This window comes from Pipra filicauda, unplaced genomic scaffold (assembly GCF_003945595.2).
Source record: "Pipra filicauda isolate LSUMZ 115617 unplaced genomic scaffold, ASM394559v2 scaffold4_size7858003_pilon, whole genome shotgun sequence".
Lineage (NCBI taxonomy): Eukaryota > Metazoa > Chordata > Aves > Passeriformes > Pipridae > Pipra > Pipra filicauda.
Genome location: NW_024104643.1, coordinates 7,555,488 through 7,575,483, shown reverse-complemented (window position 1 = coordinate 7,575,483; position 19,996 = coordinate 7,555,488). Strand labels below are relative to the sequence as shown.

The 19,996-nt window shown below is 45.0% G+C and overlaps 3 protein-coding genes across 4 annotated transcripts in view; all 3 read left to right on the top strand.

Moving 5' to 3' along the window:
- Window positions 1–793: 793 nt before the first annotated feature.
- Window positions 794–7,525, top strand: LOC113982954 (protein FAM83D-B-like). The gene is made up of 4 exons (XM_027711601.2): window positions 794–1,249; window positions 3,777–3,944; window positions 4,827–4,951; window positions 5,301–7,525. Exons 1-4 carry the CDS (start codon window positions 794–796, stop codon window positions 6,253–6,255), a joined length of 1,704 nt encoding a protein of 567 aa, XP_027567402.2. The 3' UTR covers window positions 6,256–7,525.
- Window positions 7,526–8,707: 1,182 nt separating this feature from the next.
- On the top strand, window positions 8,708–13,386 carry LOC113982972 (protein FAM83D-B-like). Its single transcript, XM_027711628.2, has 4 exons — window positions 8,708–9,184; window positions 10,267–10,434; window positions 11,038–11,162; window positions 11,409–13,386. Exons 1-4 carry the CDS (start codon window positions 8,729–8,731, stop codon window positions 11,797–11,799), a joined length of 1,140 nt encoding a protein of 379 aa, XP_027567429.1. The 5' UTR covers window positions 8,708–8,728; the 3' UTR covers window positions 11,800–13,386.
- Window positions 13,387–15,288: 1,902 nt separating this feature from the next.
- Window positions 15,289–19,996, top strand: part of DHX35 (DEAH-box helicase 35) — a 28,532-nt gene continuing 23,824 nt past the window's right edge. For both annotated transcript variants that reach the window (XM_027711621.2, XM_027711620.2), the window contains exons 1-5: window positions 15,289–15,347; window positions 17,271–17,404; window positions 17,774–17,866; window positions 18,026–18,103; window positions 19,669–19,773. In XM_027711621.2, the coding sequence (XP_027567422.1) occupies window positions 15,308–15,347; window positions 17,271–17,404; window positions 17,774–17,866; window positions 18,026–18,103; window positions 19,669–19,773 (450 nt within the window). In that variant the 5' untranslated portion in view covers window positions 15,289–15,307. The remainder of the gene's footprint in view (window positions 15,348–17,270; window positions 17,405–17,773; window positions 17,867–18,025; window positions 18,104–19,668; window positions 19,774–19,996) is intronic.

Below are 19,996 nucleotides of genomic sequence, written 5' to 3'. Positions count from 1 at the left end.
TGTAAAACTCATGCCAAAAGGGTATGTCTGACAGTATTAGCACCTGACTCAGTGTCTTTAATAGAGAGATGGAATTTTTTAATTTAAAAATTATATTAAATTTCTTTTAATAATACAAAAATGCCACTGAGGTGTTTTTAATCGGTTGACGTTTTGGGACTCTGCTAAATGTCTCTGCCTCTCTCTCAGCTGTCAGTACAGCCAGAGGATGTCTTGGAAGAGTAAATCTGGGCAGTGGGTGAGTGTAACTTTTTGTTTCAGCGAGTGCGGGTCGCAAGAAGCGTTTGGACAACGCTCTCAGCCACACGGTGGGATTCTTGGGGGTGTCCTGTGCAGGGACGGGAACTGGACATTGCTGATGCTTGTGGGTCTCTTCTACCTCAGAATATTCTGTGAAATAGCGGTAAATCGTGCTGGGGACAAGCGGGAGGGCCAAAGCTGTGCCTGCCTTTCCTGGACTGGGACATGCCCGGGGCATTAGGTCCAGCATTTGTTAAAGTGCATCACTAAGAGGGTCCTTCTCAGGGGGGTTCATTCGCGCGAAGGCGAAAGCGCCCCGGAGGGACGGCAGGGCTGTCCCCCCAGCAGGGGAAGTCCCGCGGCTGCGTTTCCCGACCCCAGCGCGGCGGGTCCCGCCCCGCTCCCGCCGCATTCCCAGCCGGGCGGAGGCGGTGCCGGCGCTGCCCGGAGCCAACCGCGGCGCGGGGCGGGCGGGACGCGCCAGTGGCGGCGGCGCTGTTTGGATTCAAACGCGCTATAAAGGAGCGGCGGGCGGAGCGGGGCCGCTCCGGCCATGGCCAACTCGTCGCAGTGGCTGGAGGAGGGCGCGGGGCGCTGGCCGCCGCCGGCCGGGCCGTACAGCGAGGCGCAGCGCCTGGCGCTGGAGGAGCTGGTGGCGGGCGGCCCCGAGGCGCTGCGGGCTTTCCTGCGGCGGGAGCGGCTGCCCCCGTTCCTGTCGGAGCCCGAGGTGCAGGACATCGCGCGGGCCGCGCTGCCGCCCGCCGCGGGCCCGGAGCCGGCGGCACAGTCCTCGCCCGGCGCCTCGCTCGACGCCTCCTCGCTCACCTACTTCCCCGAGCGCTCGGACCTGGAGCCGCCGGCGCTGGAGCTGGGCTGGCCGGGCTTCGCCAGCGGCGCCTTCCGCGGGCTGACGCGGGTGGAGGCGCATTTCCAGCCCGGCTACGGGGACAGCGGCAGCATCTACGGCTGCAAGGAGGCGGTGCGGCGGCAGATCCGCTCCGCCCGGCAGGTGAGTGCCCGGCGCCGGTAAGCGTCTCCTTCCCGGGACACCGAGCAAGGCCGGGCGGCTTTGAAACCGCCCCTGTCGAGCAGAGAATGCCTCGTGAAAAGGACAAGCTCGAAAATATCCGAGGAGTGGCACTCTGTATGGTGCATCTCCGAACTGCCCCTTTCCCGGTTACATCGCTCCGGAGGGGATGGGCCAAGAGCTCCCCGTTCCCCAGTGCCGCGCGGCTGCCATGGGCAAACACCCGCTGTATCCAGCCGATCCCGCACTCGCTCGGAGCGGAAGGTTTCCTGTTCCAGGTTCATCACTGATGGGCTCTGCCAGACAGATTCACTCACAGAAATCTCTCACTGTCCCCCAAAGGGTATGACAGAAAAAGCTTCCCTTATAAAAGAGGGTTATCTACAGAGATAACACTATGATTATATTTCTTTAGCTCATTAATTGTCCCCAAGTGATGTGCTGACCTGCCCTTAGCAGGACTTTCCTCCTACAGAAGTGGATGCTTTTGTTCTGATGCAGAGTGTGGCTTAAAAAACATGGGGCATAGTCACTTCTGTTTTCTGTAACTCATTACACCCCCTGAGTTTCTAGCCTCCAACTCATCCCCAGGAGGGAACCACACTTCCCTTTAGCAGCCATTCAATTGGCTTAGCTAAAATTTAAATGTGTAGCTTCCTCTTTGGGTGGCCAGATGAAGCAACCCCTCTCTGTGCGTGACGTGCTCGCACACGCACACCCTCAATCAGCAACTGAGCTTATTCCCTGGTCCCTTCCGAGGACAGAGGCTTAGAGGGTGTGTAAGGATGACATGACCGATGGGCTCATTGCCAGAAACGGTCACAGAGAAAGCTTTGTTCTCAAACGATCCTTATGAGGTAGATGAGACCAGCCTAATGGTACTGAGACTCGAATAAACTCCATATTTGTTTTTCTAAAAAGCCATACTTGTTTGTAATATCATTGTTTACAGCATCCTGCGAAGCACCTTCCTTTGCACTGAGCTGAGAGCCAGGCAAGCTGCTCCTGCCCCAGCTGTGTATGTGCCTGATCCAGGGAGCGTTTTTGTGGACGTGAGAGAAATTTTTGACACCCTAAAGTTTACTGAATATCAGATGCTGTGTGATACTGCTTAATCATCTTGGAGTTCTTCAAGTTAATGCGAAGAATGGGGAAACTACAGATGCTGTGTAGTTCCTTCCCAGCTCACTCAAATGCAGTTAGCTAAGTGACTGAAGGGTACACAGCTGCTGTCTTGCCTTTGCTATCCTGAATGGATGAGAAAAGGGGTTTCTCTTTCCTCTAAACATTTTCAGTAAAACTATTTCTTTCTCGGCTGCTAATGCTGGGATTAGAACTCAAATGTGCTGTGAATTCAATAGTCACATGAAGGCATCAGTGTTCCCAAGAGTTTAGTGTGAATTGTTTTGCTTTGAGGGGTTGCTTTCTTACCTGTCTGGTCTTGTCAAAAGCATCTTTTTTTTTTTTTAAATCTATTTTTCTTTAGTGCTTAGACAAGTGATTGTGTGGAGAGAAGCACGGGAGACACGCAAGAGGCACAAGCATAAAGTAACTTTATCTAGAAATACCCATGTGCATGTGTGTGTTACACCTAAGAACTCAACCAAATGGAGCCAATCCCTTAGGGAGCAGGAGGACAGAGGTGGGAATGCAAAGCTTAGCCTGTTCCTGTGGGAAATGTTTCCTTGAGTACAGGCAATGCCACACACAGAGCAGCTGTGTTTCGTGCATATACACCTTGGGTGTGTTGCAGCAGTGCATGGATTCATCATCTCTCTGATAAGGGCAGGTGCCAGGTGCCTGCAGAGGTTGTATAATTATTGTCCTTGATACTGGTCTAATAGAAGGAGAATAGAAAAGTCAGTCATGAAGCTAAATCCTTTGTATCCTTACCTAGATGTAGTTTTGAAGGGTGAGAATTCTAGCACCAAAACAGTGTATGATATGGCTCTGAATTAGCTGGAGAAATTCTTCATAAATGTAATCCTCCGGTTTTAGGATTTGCCTTCTTTAAAGAACTGTTGGGTGGAAGGATTTCTGGTGAAGATGTACGATAGAATCTCAGTAAGAGTCTGGAAATCAGTCAGGGTTTGTGAGACGTTCAGCTGTGACAGTGAGGAGGCCATTTGAGCTAATTCTCCTGTAGCTGTTTGAAACACTGGGGGAACAAGTGTGGAAATGGCTTGTCTGAATTCCTCATTCTAATGTGATAGTTTTCCCAGTGTAACCAAATGACCAGATTACAAGGAACTGTGTAAGAAAGGAGGATGTTAAAATGTACAAAAGCTGTCATGAGGAAAATCCTCTTCAGGCTTATCTTTCGCATTCTGCGACACACTGAATTTACACAAACATCGTGGGAATATAGGATTCTTTTATAACTTGCCAAGGGCAGAGAAATGTGCATGTCACCCTGGTGATAGAAGCAGGAGAAAATGGCTGGGGGAGGCAGTGACCTGACCTTGTGTAAAATAAATCCCTTGACTAAGTGTTGTCACTCTTCTCACAGGTGATTGCTCTCGTGATGGATTCCTTCACAGATATTGATATCTTCACTGACCTGCAGGATGCTTGTAACAACCACAAAGTCCCTGTCTATATCCTCCTCGACCAGGAATTTCTACCCCACTTCTTGGAAATGTGCAACAATTTGGGAGTTTGTCCTGAGCAGGAAAGTGTAAGTACTGAAGGTGGGGGGACGTGGTTTGTTTTTATTTTTTTGTGGTACAGTTTATGCATATTAAAGAAACCCTTCTACAAAGCATCAGACTTCCTTGAGAGGCTAAAACACCTTGTCTGTTTGATAACTAAAAGGGGATTTTCTGAACTGTTTCTCAGCTCCTGAAAATGAAGGCTCAATATTGCATGTTTTCAGTACAGCCTCTAATGCCATGTGTGAAACTGCTCACAAACTCAGCAAAAACCATGCAGAAAAGGCAGATCTGTCACCCTGTTCTGCCTGTATGTAGGAGTTACCGCCATGTCATGCACCAGCCTGGTGAGCTGGGTGGAGTGTGTGGACTGTGATCCCTGTCCTGAGGATGCAACAATTTTCAAGCATTTAATTTTGCAATATTTAAAGAGTCTTAGTCTTTGGCTCAAGGAACTGCTTGCTAAGGAAAATTAAACATGGGAAACTCAAGGGTGGTATAGCTCTGGTATGATCTGATCTCTTTCCTAATACCTAGTTGCTGTCTTTTAGAAATGTTTGGATGATGTGCCAGGTGATTTACCTAGTTGCTCTGAATATAGGCTGACATGGTTGTGTTATGGCTTGGCTTGGACAGGTTTATGTTCCCTCCAGTGAGAGTTTCTCCGGACAGGGAAGCACTCCAAGCTTCCTGGGTAGTAATTAACTGGAACTGGCTGTTCTCTCTACAGACTGCTAATCTAACAAATTTAGCACTGTGTAGCTGATAGCACTCACATACAGACTGTATAAGAAATTTAATTCCTATTTTCCATAATGTGCATAGAATTTTAGGTAGAATTGCTAATCAAACATTTTTGGAAGTTAACTTAAATCTGATGTTACTTTTTCCTTTCTTTTCTGAACCAGCTGATGAGAGTTCGGACTCTCACAGGGAACATTTACTACCTGAGGTCAGGTGCCAAAATTGTTGGGAAAGCCAAGGAGAAGTTCATGTTAATTGATGGCATTAGAGTGACAACAGGCTCATACAGGCAAGTATTGGGATCTGCTGGTGCACAATGAAGCTGTAGAAAGGGGGATTTGCTACAGGAATGATTTATTAACTTTGCTGTTTGCCTGGTGTTAATGAGGGCATGTGGACTAGCTGAATCTAACTGGGACTGAGACTAAGGTGAAAACACCTTTGGAAAACTGATTTACACAACTTGTTCTTAACAAAGCACTTGGCTAAATAGAGTTCTTCCTGAAGAAGGAGTGAATAGTCTATCGAGTTTGTACCTTCCTTACATGCAGCATTTCGAAGCTGAGTCTTGCTTTCTGTAACTGTATGTGTTGAAATGAACTGGAGATTAACTGTGAATCTTGGTTTGTTTTCAATAGTTTCACATGGTCTGATGGGAAGCTGAACAGCAGTAACTTGCTGGTGTTGTCAGGCCAAGTGGTTGAACACTTTGACCTGCAATTCAGGATTCTTTATGCCCAGTCGCTGCCCATCAGCCCTAAGGGTCCATCCAGCTGCAGGAACAGTGGGATGTTTGATCACCTGGTGACCAGACCAGAGTCCTCTAAAAAATATACTGTGGAAGGCAACCTGAGAGCAGAATTTGCCAGACTGTCTAGCACTCCAAAGAAATTGTTGGAAGAACTAGATCAGGCTGAAGATAGCCGTGGAGGAAAACCTTGTAATCTGGGGCATTCTTGCCTCTGTGAAGAGGAGTCATTCAGCAATCAGGTGACCATGGCGGAACGGAAAAGCTCATCGACTCAAACTGACCCATGGGACAAGACAGCTGCTGTGAACACCTGTAATGCTGCCACACAGACCAGTGCTGCCATGGCAGAAACTGGCACTCAGGCTTCTGTCACTGCAAGAGCAACGGGCACTCAGACGTCAGTTTTGCTGAAAACTGCAGTGACACAGACAAAGGAAGAGGAAGGCACAGAAACACCCCTACTTCATAGAAAGCTGTCAAAAGAAGAATATTCTCTGACTGGAAATGCTGTATCAAACTCTAGTCTGCGATCACTGTCTTCATCATCGTCCCAGTGCTCTCTTGGAAGCTCGACAGGCTCACTGTCTTCTCTCCGGTCCTTTGAATATTCCAGCAGTCACAGGGCACAATATTTCCAAAAACTGCATAAAGAGAGACAATTCCACTACTCCACAATCAGGTCGAAGCTGAGCCACATGGTGGATATCCTCTCCCGGAGGAGCCGTGTGCCTGAGAGCTACATGACCCAGTACACTGGCAGATGCAACCTAAAGCAGAGGCGGGACATGAGTGCCAGCCTGCGCAGCCTCCGGGATGTCTCACTCTTCTCCCTGAATAAATGATTGCTGTGCTGGCCATAGAGCACACAAGCTCCACTCTCAAGTTGCAGTCACTTTGTACCTGCTGATTCTTCCACTTCTGTCCAGCAGTTTTACTTTTTTTAATACGCGCGTACATCACTCCCCAGCACTTTGTTTCATACTATGCAATGTAAGTGATAAAAAAGAGGTATTGTACGGTAACTACTTACATGTTCATCTTGTATGCATTAGCAGTGAAGATCATTTTAATTCCAGATGCTTAGCCTGAAAAATAAACTTGTTACTGCTTTCTAGGATTGCTAATGCTCTGACTTTAATTTATGTGAACTTGGAAAATCTTGAGTCAGACTGAGCTTGCTCAGAGTGGCTTTGGAGATTTAGCTTACATCAAGGTACACTCGAATTTTTTTTTCTTCTTAATATTGGCTTTTATTTCTACTTTATATTTGGCACGAAGGGAAACAACTTTTATAAAGAGCTATAAAGCTAATTTTATTCCAAGTCTGACTTCCACTTACTCTTCCACTAAAGTTGTGAAGGGTCTATTGGAGCAGTTCCATGTTCTTATCTTCAGCTATACCCTTTTTTCATTGTTTTAGCCTTCTGAAACAGACTGAGCTAAATAGCTCTTTGGTTTGATCATCCTCTTGTGCTTTTGTGTAGATACATATATATTTATGCATATTTTTACACATCCTCAGACTAGCATCCTTTTAAAATCAAAACCAGACTAGGAAGTAGCAGGTTAGCGCTCTACTCTGTACCCATTTTAGATACAGTACTGATGTAATTGTTTCCAGTATTTGGAACTAAAAGCTAGTGATATTGGACCTGTAGGACTTTTAATGGGAATGTATGGCTGAAGTGTTGGGTTTTTATGCTTGTGAGCGGGAGATGAAGTACTATCTGGAGCTCAGTGTCTTACTGCAGCCTATCTGTTGTACTTCTCTTATGGGATGACTTCAAAGAACTTTGTGTCTTGTGCAACTTGTTACATAGAATTAAGCTTTAATAATTAATTACACTTTTAGTCTTAGCACTGTAAAATGAAATTCTAATTCTGGCTTGGTCTAGAAATGTCTGAACCATCTTACATCTGTTAGGAAACCTGTAAAGGGCTTCCTTCTTCGTAGTGAACTTGGAGGCAAGACAATCATCAAGGGCATGTGACAAAGCCCCTGTTCAAAAGTAAACTGACAAATGCACTACAAAATGTTATGGGTTATGTTGGGTAATATTATTGTAAAAGTAACTGTAAGAATGAAAAAAATAAACATTTTTCTCTTTTTAACTGTCCTGTCTGAAATACTCTGTTTCCTCCTCTGTTTATCCTTTATTCACTACTGACTTGGTTTGAGGAGATGAAGTGCCGCTCCAGTTTTTGAAAATACATTCAATATTGAATGGGCCTTAGGTTTAGCTGTTTTGAAGAGACATCATCTGAATATTTGTTCGCAGTTTTCTGTGCACATCTGTGCTTGCTGGATCACTTACTGAGCAGAGTGTGTCAAATCTCCCTGAGATCTAACCTGTACTGTTATTCTTTAGACCTGCATCCCTGTACTTCAGTGACCAACCACACTGAACTCTGCCCACTCAATTCAGAGTCTGTGTATTTTCTTATTTAGGGCCACGTGTGTCCAGCAGATGGCACATTTCAGCTGTTGGCTTGAAAATCCTGTTAACAGCAATGAATGAGTGAATAAACAGAAAAGTACCCATAACTCAGAAAGGCTGCAAGTGTAGAGAGCAACACTATTCTACTAACTTTGGTATTTCTGTCTGAAATCTCTATAGACAAAGTGGCTTAGATACTTTTATTGCTTGGAATTCAAAGCAGCCACTCCTTCCCTAAAGCTAGAGGGCAGATGTACAAAGATGTGCAGGTGGGAAAAAAATCTGTCTGCACTTGTTTGAAACAGTAAGATACTTTATTGCACGATCCTTGCATCTGCAACACTGGGAGCAAAACAAGTTGCAGAGAGGGAGCCAAAATACATCTTCAAAGCCAATATCGAGTTGTATTTTCAAGAGCTCATGTTCTGCAGTACTTGAACGTATGTGCAATCAGCTTGTTTGTTCCATGTGCTTTTTAACTTTATTGCACTGTGCAGCTGTTAAGGTAGTCTCACAGAAGCAAGAAACTGTTTACAAATAGACTCCTTTTTGCCGTGGGGTTTTCACCTGATCACTGCTTTGTTTTCTGTTTATTTGAGTCTAGGTGACTTCCCCGGTACTTGCTGCTTTCCTTTTGGGACCATTTGCCCTCTCAAACCTTAAGAGCAGCCTTTTGATCTGGGCTGGGATGAGGGCTTCACTCACTCTCGCTGCTTAATGCCAGGTTTGCTCTTCTGCGGGTGCTTCCCTGGGCGGGGGAAAGGCTGTTGGCTCTGCCCCCCAGGGCTGTCCCGTGGGCGAAGGGCCGGGCTGGAGGCGTGGAGGGGCCTCTGGAGCGCTATAAAGGAGCGGCGGGCGGAGCGGGGCCGCTCCGGCCATGGCCAACTCGTCGCAGTGGCTGGAGGAGGGCGCGGGGCGCTGGCCGCCGCCGGCCGGGCCGTACAGCGAGGCGCAGCGCCTGGCGCTGGAGGAGCTGGTGGCGGGCGGCCCCGAGGCGCTGCGGGCTTTCCTGCGGCGGGAGCGGCTGCCCCCGTTCCTGTCGGAGCCCGAGGTGCAGGACATCGCGCGGGCCGCGCTGCCGCCCGCCGCGGGCCCGGAGCCGGCGGCACAGTCCTCGCCCGGCGCCTCGCTCGACGCCTCCTCGCTCACCTACTTCCCCGAGCGCTCGGACCTGGAGCCGCCGGCGCTGGAGCTGGGCTGGCCGGGCTTCGCCAGCGGCGCCTTCCGCGGGCTGACGCGGGTGGAGGCGCATTTCCAGCCCGGCTACGGGGACAGCGGCAGCATCTACGGCTGCAAGGAGGCGGTGCGGCGGCAGATCCGCTCCGCCCGGCAGGTGAGTGCCCGGCGCCGGTAAGCGTCTCCTTCCCGGGACACCGAGCAAGGCCGGGCGGCTTTGAAACCGCCCCTGTCGAGCAGAGAATGCCTCGTGAAAAGGACAAGCTCGAAAATATCCGAGGAGTGGCACTCTGTATGGTGCATCTCCGAACTGCCCCTTTCCCGGTTACATCGCTCCGGAGGGGATGGGCCAAGAGCTCCCCGTTCCCCAGTGCCGCGCGGCTGCCTGGAGCCACTTCGTCCTTCTCCCCTCCACTTGCTCTTAAATACGCTCCCGTTTTGACTTACTATGCTGTTTCCTTATTTCTTTATTTCTTTCCCTCCCTCTTTTGTATATATTCTTAAAATAGGTTCAGTATTTGCCAGCTTTCCCCCCCCCCCCCCCCCATATTGATGAAAACGTAGTCCGGGTTCTCTGGGTACTGCTGAGCTCCCTCGGGTACTCGGCACCTGTGAGCGATACATCCCGAGCGTGCCCATTCCCAGCTCTCATAAGCAGTTGTTGCTTCCTTATCCTACGATGGATCCTGGGGTTCTCCCCGTAAGGAAGAGCAGGAGATGGCTCTCGAGGGAAGCTTTACTCAAGGAATTTGAGAGAATAATCAGATCTTGACTTGAAATATCATGAGAATAATAAGTTGAAAACAAACCTCACTTTATCTTAAATAGAGAGGTGAGATGTAAAGAGCAGTCAAATATTTTTTTTTTAGTGCTTTTTTTTCATATTTGAAAAGTTTGAAACACTGGAAAACTTTAGTGTTGGAAATAAGCTCACCTTTTTCTTCTGGCAATGGTTTTGAGGAAAAGACATCTGTTGTCAGGAAAAAAACAACCTCTTGCCTAGGAATTAGAAACCAAATTTGTCTAACACAGAACTAAGAGAACTAGACTCCTGGTTTTGCCGTATCTCAGGGTGAGGAAGAATATACCATATCACACAAGACTGTACCATGTTCCATAACCACCAGGAAAAAAATGTGCATGCGGAAATAGTTAATTTGAAAGTCAAATTCCTCATGTGCCGTCTCCTTTGGGATGCTGTGGAAATAGCCTAATGGTTTCTTCTAAAACTTGTTGCAGATGATTGCCTTGGTTATGGATTCCTTCACAGATACTGATATCTTCAAAGACTTCATGGAAGCTTGTAGCCAGCGGCAAGTTAAAGTGTATATCCTGCTAGATCAGTCTTCATTTTCCCACTTTCTAAAAATGTGCAAGGATCTGGGAGTTGACCTTGAACAGGAAAAGGTAAGCCTTGTCATAATTATAGGGGTAGGGAGCTGTTCCTCTTACAAGTGTAGTCTGAGCTGTTGAAAGAAGAAACTATTATACTTGCTGCCACAACTTCAAATGGGGGTTATGTACCTCCACCTCACTCTTGGAAGATTTGACTATTCTTGCATAAGGCAGCAATTAATAGAAAATCTGAAACCTTTGTAAGTGGATGTTACAGCTGCTTTCCGAGCATAAATACTAGTTGAACATTCAAGGAAATGCAGGAGGAATGTCCAGTTCCTAAAGCATGACTAGAGTTGCTTGGGCTCACCAGGACTTGGAAGGCTGATGGAGAAGCAGGTTCTTGGGAGTGTGTAGAATTTGGATCCCTACAGGATTAGGTGAAAGGAGTTTTTACAGTCACATTCTGCACAGTCAGTTTGTGGGTTTGCCCTTTTATGTCACCTCTTTGCCTATTAAACAAGACAAAATTATCATTTGATTCCTAGAGAGTGACTCTTGTGCCAGTGCACAGCAACCCTTGCTAGTTCAAGGGAAATCTGGGATCATTATTGGGATGTTACTCCTTTAAACAGAACTTTGAAATCCACCTGACTCTTGCTGTATCTTTAACAGTTGATGAGAGTTAGAATTATCACTGGGAACACATACTGCACCAGGTCAGGAACCAAAATTATTGGAAAAGTCCGTGAAAAATTCATGTTAATTGATGGCATCAGAGTGACGACAGGCTCCTACAGGCAAGTGCCAGTTTCTTTCTGTTGTTTAGCATGATTTCTTTACATTGAAAGGAAAACCATCAATGCTGCAGAACTGCTTTCCTTATTGGATTTTATCTGTAACATTTATCCATAAAAGAGCCCACTGCTCATCAGCTGGATTATAAGAACAATGTAACTAATGTGATGAAAGTGAATTTTTAGTTAATACTTTTTTTACTGATTTTTTTGAGTTAACTCACAATTTTCTCATTTTTCCATTGCTAGTTTTACATGGACAGATGGGAAGCTGAACAGCAGTAACATTCTGATCCTGTCAGGCCCTGCAGTTGCACACTTTGACCTGGAATTTCGGATTCTCCATGCACGGTCAAAGCCTATCAACCTCAAAGAGTTATCCAGCTGCAAGAAGAACAAGGTGTTGGACCAGCTGGTCAGGATAACAGTGGCTTCCAGAGACATGACCAGGGAAAACTTCCTGAGAATGGATTTTTTGTATCTGAGAGCATTTGTGGGAAATCTGAAGAGGAAGCGAAGCGGGCTGCATGCCTCGAGGGAGGCAGTGTACGTGCCAAACAATGCCATGCACACCTCCCCTCCGCTGACTAAGAGGAATGGCTCTCTGGTTATGAGGCCACACTGGATCATAGAGAGATGAACTGCACATCTGTGCAGGGCGAGAAGCAGAACTTGAGGAACCACATCCAGCTGTCCCTGTCCAGCGCTGTCTTACAGTGTGTTTGTGAGAGCAGCTGAGAAACAAACTTCAAAGGGAGAGAAAGTGAAAGTGGAATTGTGATTTTGTTTGAAGACAGACCAGTATAAAGCCGTTATTGTCTTCTAGTATTCTGTTAGATTTTCATTTTTCATGTTTTGAGCTGATGGGTTGGCAGTGTCTTAGCTCAGTTGCTCAACCCTTTTTCTTTTAAGGAATCTAGGTATCAAAAATCATATTGCCTAAAAGTCTTCCAAACATGAAAGCAGGATAAGTGACTCTGAAATCAGTCTAAGCTTAGTCTTGGTTGCATGAGCTCTCCACCATTTCATGACCCAAAACTGGAGTAACCCTAATCTAGAAACCAGTAGGTCAGTACCACACTACTAGTCCTCAAATGTTACATTTTCTTCACATGAAGCTGTGCTGGGAGGCAGAACGAGTTAATGTGTCAGGCAAACAAGGCTTTTGTAGTGACGGAATTTCAAGTGACCTTTGTATTATAATGTATTTGGATTGTTGGACATCATGCAATAAATGTGTGCAAGGGATAGTATTCCCAAGGACCTACTATGTTTGTAGGAGAGACAAATGAGACCAATCTCTTAGCATTACCAGGCATACTTTTTGGGTTCTTTATGGTTGCTGCTGCTGTCTGATCTTGTGGGAAAAGCTGAGTAGATCTGAAATCTCTGAAGCTGCTGCGTCTTCTCAAAAGCTCTACTTCCACCAGAAATGCAATGATATGAAACTCAGCAATAGAATAATTTATTTTTAAAGTTTCCTGCAAGCTTGATTAGTATTATTGTTTTAAATCCGTCAATTTCTGGAGGAAAAAAACCTCCAACAAAACCAAACCCAAAAAACCAAAACAAACAAAACCCCAACCCAAACAAAAAAAATCCAACTCAAATGAATAAACTCTCCTCCCAAACAGCTGTACATTGAGGCACTGGAATTCCAGCAGCCTGCCAGGGCAGAAACTCATTAGTCCAACCATGGCAGCTGTGGGCAAAGCCAAAGTTTATTATTTCTCAAGTTGTTCTTGAGGCTCTTCTACTGCAAAGCACTTGTGTATATGCTTGTGTGAGTCTTGTGGGTTCTGGGCTTCAAAGGGTAAGGTTCAAACTTAGCTGGGGAGTTTCATAAGTGTCTCTGCTAAACAGCAGTAGGATAACATTAAACTGGACATGTGGAGGTTACAAAAATTGTCTTTATAGACAATGCAGTAATGCATTGCTTGGATACAACTAATCTGGGCCCTTTTTCTTCTGCACTTACAATCATGGAAATGGAATAATTCTGACTCTCCTAATCTGTAAATATTCAATAGTTTATAGTTTCGTAGTCTTAACTTTCATGCAGATATAAAGAAATTTGAAATATGTATTTTTATTTTAAACTATATATTCCGTAGACTCAAAACCCATACAATGTTGTACTCTATGCAAAATATTGTTTATACAGTTATATTTTCACAATAATTATCTGTATATATTTTCTCAAATATAACTTTTTTCCCTTTGTTAATATCTCATTACTTTAATGAGCAGCTTTTTCCATGTGCTATTAGTAGGAGTTTTTCTCAACAGTTGCTGATATATTGGTGATACAAAATACTGTGGTAAAAGTTGTGTTCGTTTTTAATAGAGTGGGCTTAATCTAAAACCTACATTGAAATATATAGCTAAAATTTTAAGAACATCTTTAATTAGAACTGAATAACCTCTCTTACAAGGGGTTACCTACAGACTTAGCATAATAAGGGACCATGGAGGTACAGCATTGTGAAGTGCAGTCTGTGTTGCTCACCATAACCGCACTGTTAGCATGACAAGTTATTAATGAAGAGAATTATTAATAAGAATATGAAATGTGATTAGATTTTTTCCATAAGTGTAAATTTTTAACAGCATTACTAAACTTATTAGAACCTATTTATTTGGGCTCCTTTTTTTATAATTCCACAAACTTTAAGTCTACATCAGATTTGATTCAGTAATAACTTTCATGACTGTATTTTGGTTAAACAGTCTGCAAGGAGCCTGTGGTAGGGCATAGCTGGATCTTTTAGCTATTACTGTGATTTTTTTTCTTTCTAGTCCTTCAGCTGCCTGGTGTAAAGTGAAACAGCTGTGGTGCAAGTAGTGCAGGGGCATCTGTCATTGGAGAAGGGAAGCGATCAGCTTTACTTAATTAATGAGCAAGAACTTTTGGGACGTGATCTTTCAATCCTGTTAAATCCTATGTGCTCCCCCACATAAGGGGAGAATGTCACAGAATGACAGAATGGTTTGCATTGCAAGGGACATTAAAGCTCATCTCATTCCACCCCTGCCATGGGCAGGGACACCTTCCACCAGCCCAGGTTGCTCCAAGCCCCGTCCAACCTGGCCTTGGACACTTCCAGGGATGGCGCAGCCACAGCTTCTCTGGGCAACCTGTGCCAGGGCCTCCCCACCCTCACAGGGAAGAATTTCTTCCTAATTTCTAGTCTAACCTTCTCTTTCAGTTTGAAGCCACTCCCCCTTGTCCTGTCACTCCAGGCTCTTATAAATAGCCTCTCTCAGTTTTTCATGTAGAAAAAGAAGACCACTGGAAGGCCACAGTTAGGTAACCCCAGAGCCTTCTCTTCTTCAGGCTAAACAATCTTATACACTTTGTTCTAGTAACAGGACAAGTACCTGAAAGGCTTGGCTTATCCTGGGCCTTTGTTCTCTGCATTTTGCTCTTCCCCTTTTTTTTTTAATTTATTTATTTTTTGATGGAACTCATTTTGTACCATAAAAGTGTGGCCAAAACCATAAGGAAGACTTAAATACTGGAAGCGCTTGGGTGTTCTTATATCTCACCTGCAGATTACTTCTTTGGCTTCCACAGTACTCTGTTCAGCAGAGAGATGGGCGTGCAAGACCCAGGCTGAGAGTATTACTTGGAGTTTTATAAACCTGATCCCAATTTACACACTATTGCCTCAGATAAAGGGGGATTAGACATCGGAATGGGCTGTCCATGGAGGTGGTGGACTCACTGTCCCTGGAGGTATTTAAGAGAAGATTGTATGTGGCACGTGTCTGGTTGACATGACGGTGATCGCAGGTTGGGCTCGTTGATGTCAGAGGTCTTTTCCAACCTAATTGATTTTGTGATTCTTTGTTCCTGTTTATAGTTAACTGTTACTCAACCAACCATTGGGCAATGCTAACACACCCACCGGCATCTCAGTTTACTGGACATTAGATGTTATTAAGTGCTAATAACAACTCGGCTCTCTCTCGAATGCAAAGATTTGGCCGTAAAGCCCAGCCTTATGAAGAAAGAAAGGAAAATCTGCTATTTATCTTGTGAGGTGGGAGGGGCCTCGTGAGGGACCGGGGGCGTGTGTCGCCATGGCAACTGGGAGCGTCACGTGGGCCCCGCGCGCCGCTTCCGGCCGCCCTCTCACCCCAAGATGGCGGCGCCCGTGGGCCCGGTGAAGTTTTGGAAGCCGGGTGAGGGGGACAGAGTCCCGGACCGGGCCGTGGTGTGAGGGGTGCGGGGGACAGAGCCCCGGGCCGGGCTGGCCGTGGTGTGAGGGGTGCGGGGACAGCCCCGTTCCGCCGGCCCGCCGCGAAAGCGGGCGGCGTAGCCCCTCTCGGCTCTTTGGGGTTGCTGGAGCGTGTCCAGCGAAGGGCATCAAGACTTGTGATAGGAGTAGAGAATGTGTCTTATGAGGAGCGGCTGAAGGAGTTGGGTTTGTTTAGTCTCGAGAAAAGGAGGTTCAAGGGGACCTCATCGCTCTCTACAACTACCTGAAAGAAGGTTGTAGAGGGGTGGGGGCCGATCTCGTCTGTCGTGCCTGCAGTAAGAGGACAAGGGGAAATGGCCTTAAGCTGAGGCAGGAGAGACTCAGATTAGGTGATCATTCCCCTCAGCGCCGGGAAGGCCATTACAAGGAATGGTAGGTGGGCTCGGGAGGACATGGACTTGCAGAAGGAGAGACAAAAAGTGAAGGGCCATGAAGATAGTTGAGAGAATGGAGTGTGCAACGTGCAATGGGAGACTGAGGGAGCTGGGACTGCGCAGCTTGGAAAAGAGCAGTCTCAGAAGGATCTTTTCAGTGTATATAAATACCTGATGGGGGGGGTAAAGAAGGTGGAGCCAGACTGTTCTTGGTAGTGCTTAAGCTGAAATAGGGGAAAGTCAGCTTAAACAGGAGAAAAACCTCTTGTGTGGCCAGGTTCTGGAACAAACAGTCAGGCAGGTTGGGAGGTCTCCAACCCCACTGAAGGAGGACCTGAGCATTCCGTGTAAGTGACCCTGTGGTAAGCAAGGTCAAGACCCAAGTCCAGAAGGTCTCCAGAGGTCCCTGCCAGCCTCTGCTGGGCCGTGACTCAGTGATCATTCCCTCAGGATTTGGGCAGCTCTATGCATTCCCCTTATCCCACAGGGGAGCCTAATGGATCTGAGTCCGGTAACTTTTTTAAATTGGTCACCTCAAAGCTTTTCTAGAGGCAAGATCAGTTTAGCAAACACCTTCTTAATTATTTGAATATTATGATAATATATGTATATATACTATATATACATATATATAGTAATATGCTGACAGTGGTGTATTAAAAAAAACACAGAAAAGGCTGTGAAAGAAAACCAGTGGGTGATGAGAAGCAATATCTGTTAACTTAATTGATTTGTCAAGATCCACATATTCAAGTCCTTGGCTCTTAACTTCCCCATCTGTCCTGGGGAGTGAACAGTTATTGGAATCATTGCTAATCACTCTTAAAATTGGATCAGTTTGCTATAAAACTGCTTGGCAGCTCTGAATAGGGACTAACTGTTTTTAAGCAGTTGGAGAAGCCCAAGTAGGCAAATCCTGCAAAACTGGGGAATCTTTCTCTTTGCTCTCAGACTTTCCCAGTTGAATCTGCAGTTGGAGATGACACATTCTGTTATTGAGATGAGTTTTTGTTTCTAGTTCACTTTCGCGATTCAGCATTTTCAGCTGTCAATAGTTTTAAGATAACCTGCAGCAGGAATAAATCAGGTTTCAGTGCCTGAGGTAAATTCAGAGCTGAAGTGAGGGACTTATCCCAAAAGTGGGCAAGGCTGAATGTTTATGCAGTTGATGTTAGTCAAGGGAAGTTCTGTTACATGTCTGACTGACTTAAAATCCATGGACATACTTCTGAGAAGGATATTGAAGGTATATCTGAACTGGTGCACAGAAAAAGAAGAAAGTTCTGAAGATCTTGCTCTATATTTTAATTATGTGCTTTTTTTCCTCCTGTTTCTTTTAAATAGAAAGATTGGGTTTTTTTTGTGCTGCCACCTATGATTCCTCCTTGTAAGAAACATGTTTATTTTGGCTGTATTGTGATGCAGTAAACAGAAGTGTTTTCTTCCAGTTAAAATTTACTTCTGCCATGTAGGCACGGAAGGCCCTGGTGTCGGTGTGTCAGAGGAGAGACAGAGCCCTGCTGAGAGCAGTGCCGTGACCATCATCTATAATCCTTATGCATCCCTTTCTATTGAACAGCAAAGACAAAAGCTGCCTGTTTTTAAGGTACAGGAGTTCTTTTTGGTTTATTGAATCTGTTGTATGATGTCTGGCTCTTACATCTTATTTTGAAAGAGCAGTATAGAATCACTTTGCAACATAAAATAATAATTTTATGTCCATGATTTTATGCTCTCTAGTGGAATTGATCGTTCTGTTTGACAACTGTAACTGACAGTTTTAAGGGCTTTGTTGATGTATATTATTTACTAAATATTGTACATGCCATTTATAGATTTTAAAGGACTGTTTAGCTTTTGGCAGTGAGCTCCATGTAAAAGGAAGTTACTGTGTCTGTTAGATATATAAATATTGTAATTTTAATCATTTTCTTATTTTTATACTGTTTTTATGTCGAAATGTCATCTCTTTCAGCTAAGAAATCATATACTTTACCTAGTGGAGAACTATCAGACTCTGGTGCTTATTGGGGAAACAGGTTGTGGGAAATCAACGCAGATTCCACAGGTAAGTGTCTGTTTAGCTTGGTAAAATCAGGTATTCTCCCAGGGGATTTTACATGAAATAATAAACAGGACCAGGAAGAAGCACGTAGTGTGGAGAACTAACACCTTGTTGTATCCACACCATGAGCAGTGCCTTTCTTACCCCCACTGTTTGTTGCAGTACCTGGCAGAAGCTGGCTGGACAGCTGAAGGAAGAATTGTTGGAGTGACACAACCTCGTCGGGTTGCTGCTGTTTCAGTGAGTGTCCAGATTTTCCCACTGTGTTGTTCATTGTAACCTCCAGTTTATTTGGTTTTGCTGAATAGCAGGAATCACAACTGCATGAGGTCCTGAATGAATAGACTCTTCTGCTTATCTTCCTCACAGAGTTGCTGGTGTTATACTCTAAATGCAACCTGATTAGTGGGTCTTGCCAAACATTCCAAGTCCAGAATTGCAGATGTAGAAGCTTTGAAGTAAAATTGAGTGATGTTAGCAGAACTGTGTATGGAAATTAGGGCTGCACAGGGCTGAGCTGTTATTGATTTGGGACTAGAACTGTGCTTGTGTGACCCTTATCTTCTTTTGCAAGGTGAAGCAGTGATGCAAAGCTGTGTGAAGTAACGTACCAGTGGAAGAAAGAAGGGGTTGTGTACCTAGCAAATCATAGTTTTTTTAATCTTTGTTCTGTGTTTTTTGTTGGGTTTGCGGGGTGTGGATTTTTCTCTTTCCCCTTGTAAAAGTGTTGGGCAAAAAAGAAACAGTTTTATTGTGAGAAATCTTTGCATATACGTGGTATGTCTTGGAGAGCATAATGTCAGCTGGATGTGCTTGCAGAAGGAGGAGATGCTGAGGGCAGTGACTTGTGCTCTCTGCTAATAGTCTGCATCCAGTGCTCCTTGTCTTCATAACTGCTGCCAGACACTGACTTCGTGGGTGAAGTTTCTGCTGCAGTGTTCTTTTTGTACACAGAACTGAGGTGCCATCCTGAACCTCTCATTTTGCCTGTTCTTTAGAATATAATAAAGTGTATCTGCAACAAATCAGCTTCTACCTCTGGTAAAAATGTAGTAGATTGAGCAGCTGTACAATTTGCCCTTTTAAATCATCCTGTATTTTTTGACCAGATCCAACATGGTTAAAGGAACACTCTCTAGCAGTGCTCTGCATCTTGTGCTTTCAGTCTGCCTGCAGTGTCCTCCCTTTTCTCCTTCATAGACATCCAGCTGACAGAGCACAGTTCTACAGGAGATGTTGTGTGTGCTGCAAATGACTTCTCACGGCAAACTCAACTCTCTTTTCCCTTTCATAACTTACACATTATTTTTAAGCCTGAAATAAGAAGATTATTCAATTCAGGCTTAGTATATAGACACAGTAGGATTATTCTTTAAGAATGTTGTTGCAAACAGCCTGGACTCTGGCTGTTGCAGGGAGATGAGAAATATAGTTGATGATTTATTGCTTTGTCTTGAACTGAAGGTGATCTTTCATCTTCGTAGGTGACTTATCTGCTCTCCCATGGGGGTTGTCAGAAACAAAGATAGGTCATTGCAAAGGTATAAGGCATAGTTTAGAAATTCCTGAACTTTTGCTTGTGTTACCCAGGCTGACAATTATCCTGAATTCTTGGGCTGAAAGTGATGGAGTGATAACATTCCAAGTGAAGTAATGAATTCACTCCCTGTTCATATGGCTTAGAGTGTCACTCAACTGAAAGTAGCTTGTTCTTGGAATTCTGCTGGGATTAATGTATGTATTGTGAAGTTTTATTTTGTATTTAGATGTCTTTGTAGCTTGTTTATAATAACCTCTTCTCTCAGGTTGCAGGCCGAGTTGCTGATGAAAGAGGTGCAGTGCTGGGACATGAAGTTGGATATTGCATTCGGTTTGATGACTGCACAGATCCACAGGCTACAAGAATTAAGGTGAAACATGAACAGTGTGTGGTTGCTCTGAGAGGTTTGGCTGAAACTCTTCAAGTACTTTTGCAAAATTAATGAGAACTTTGTGATGCCCAGTCAAGAGAATAGGTAGCATTTCAGCTTTCCAGCTGGGTACCCTAAAAGTGTGCTTGAAATGACTGTGGCTGTCCAAACCTTAATAAAGTGAGTACATGTTCTATTCTGATAGTCTGACAAGCACCATCTA

What these genes read in the sequence shown, in the direction of transcription:
- LOC113982954 (XM_027711601.2), top strand. Translation starts at nt 794, where the DNA reads ATGGCCAACTCGTCGCAGTGGCTGGAGGAGGGCGCGGGGCGCTGGCCG. An exon ending in AGATCCGCTCCGCCCGGCAG is followed by an intron (nt 1,250 to 3,776) that starts GTGAGTGCCCGG and finishes CTCTTCTCACAG; the next exon opens with GTGATTGCTCTCGTGATGGA. An exon ending in GTGACAACAGGCTCATACAG is followed by an intron (nt 4,952 to 5,300) that starts GCAAGTATTGGG and finishes TGTTTTCAATAG; the next exon opens with TTTCACATGGTCTGATGGGA.
- LOC113982972 (XM_027711628.2), top strand. Translation starts at nt 8,729, where the DNA reads ATGGCCAACTCGTCGCAGTGGCTGGAGGAGGGCGCGGGGCGCTGGCCG. An exon ending in AGATCCGCTCCGCCCGGCAG is followed by an intron (nt 9,185 to 10,266) that starts GTGAGTGCCCGG and finishes AACTTGTTGCAG; the next exon opens with ATGATTGCCTTGGTTATGGA. An exon ending in GTGACGACAGGCTCCTACAG is followed by an intron (nt 11,163 to 11,408) that starts GCAAGTGCCAGT and finishes TTCCATTGCTAG; the next exon opens with TTTTACATGGACAGATGGGA.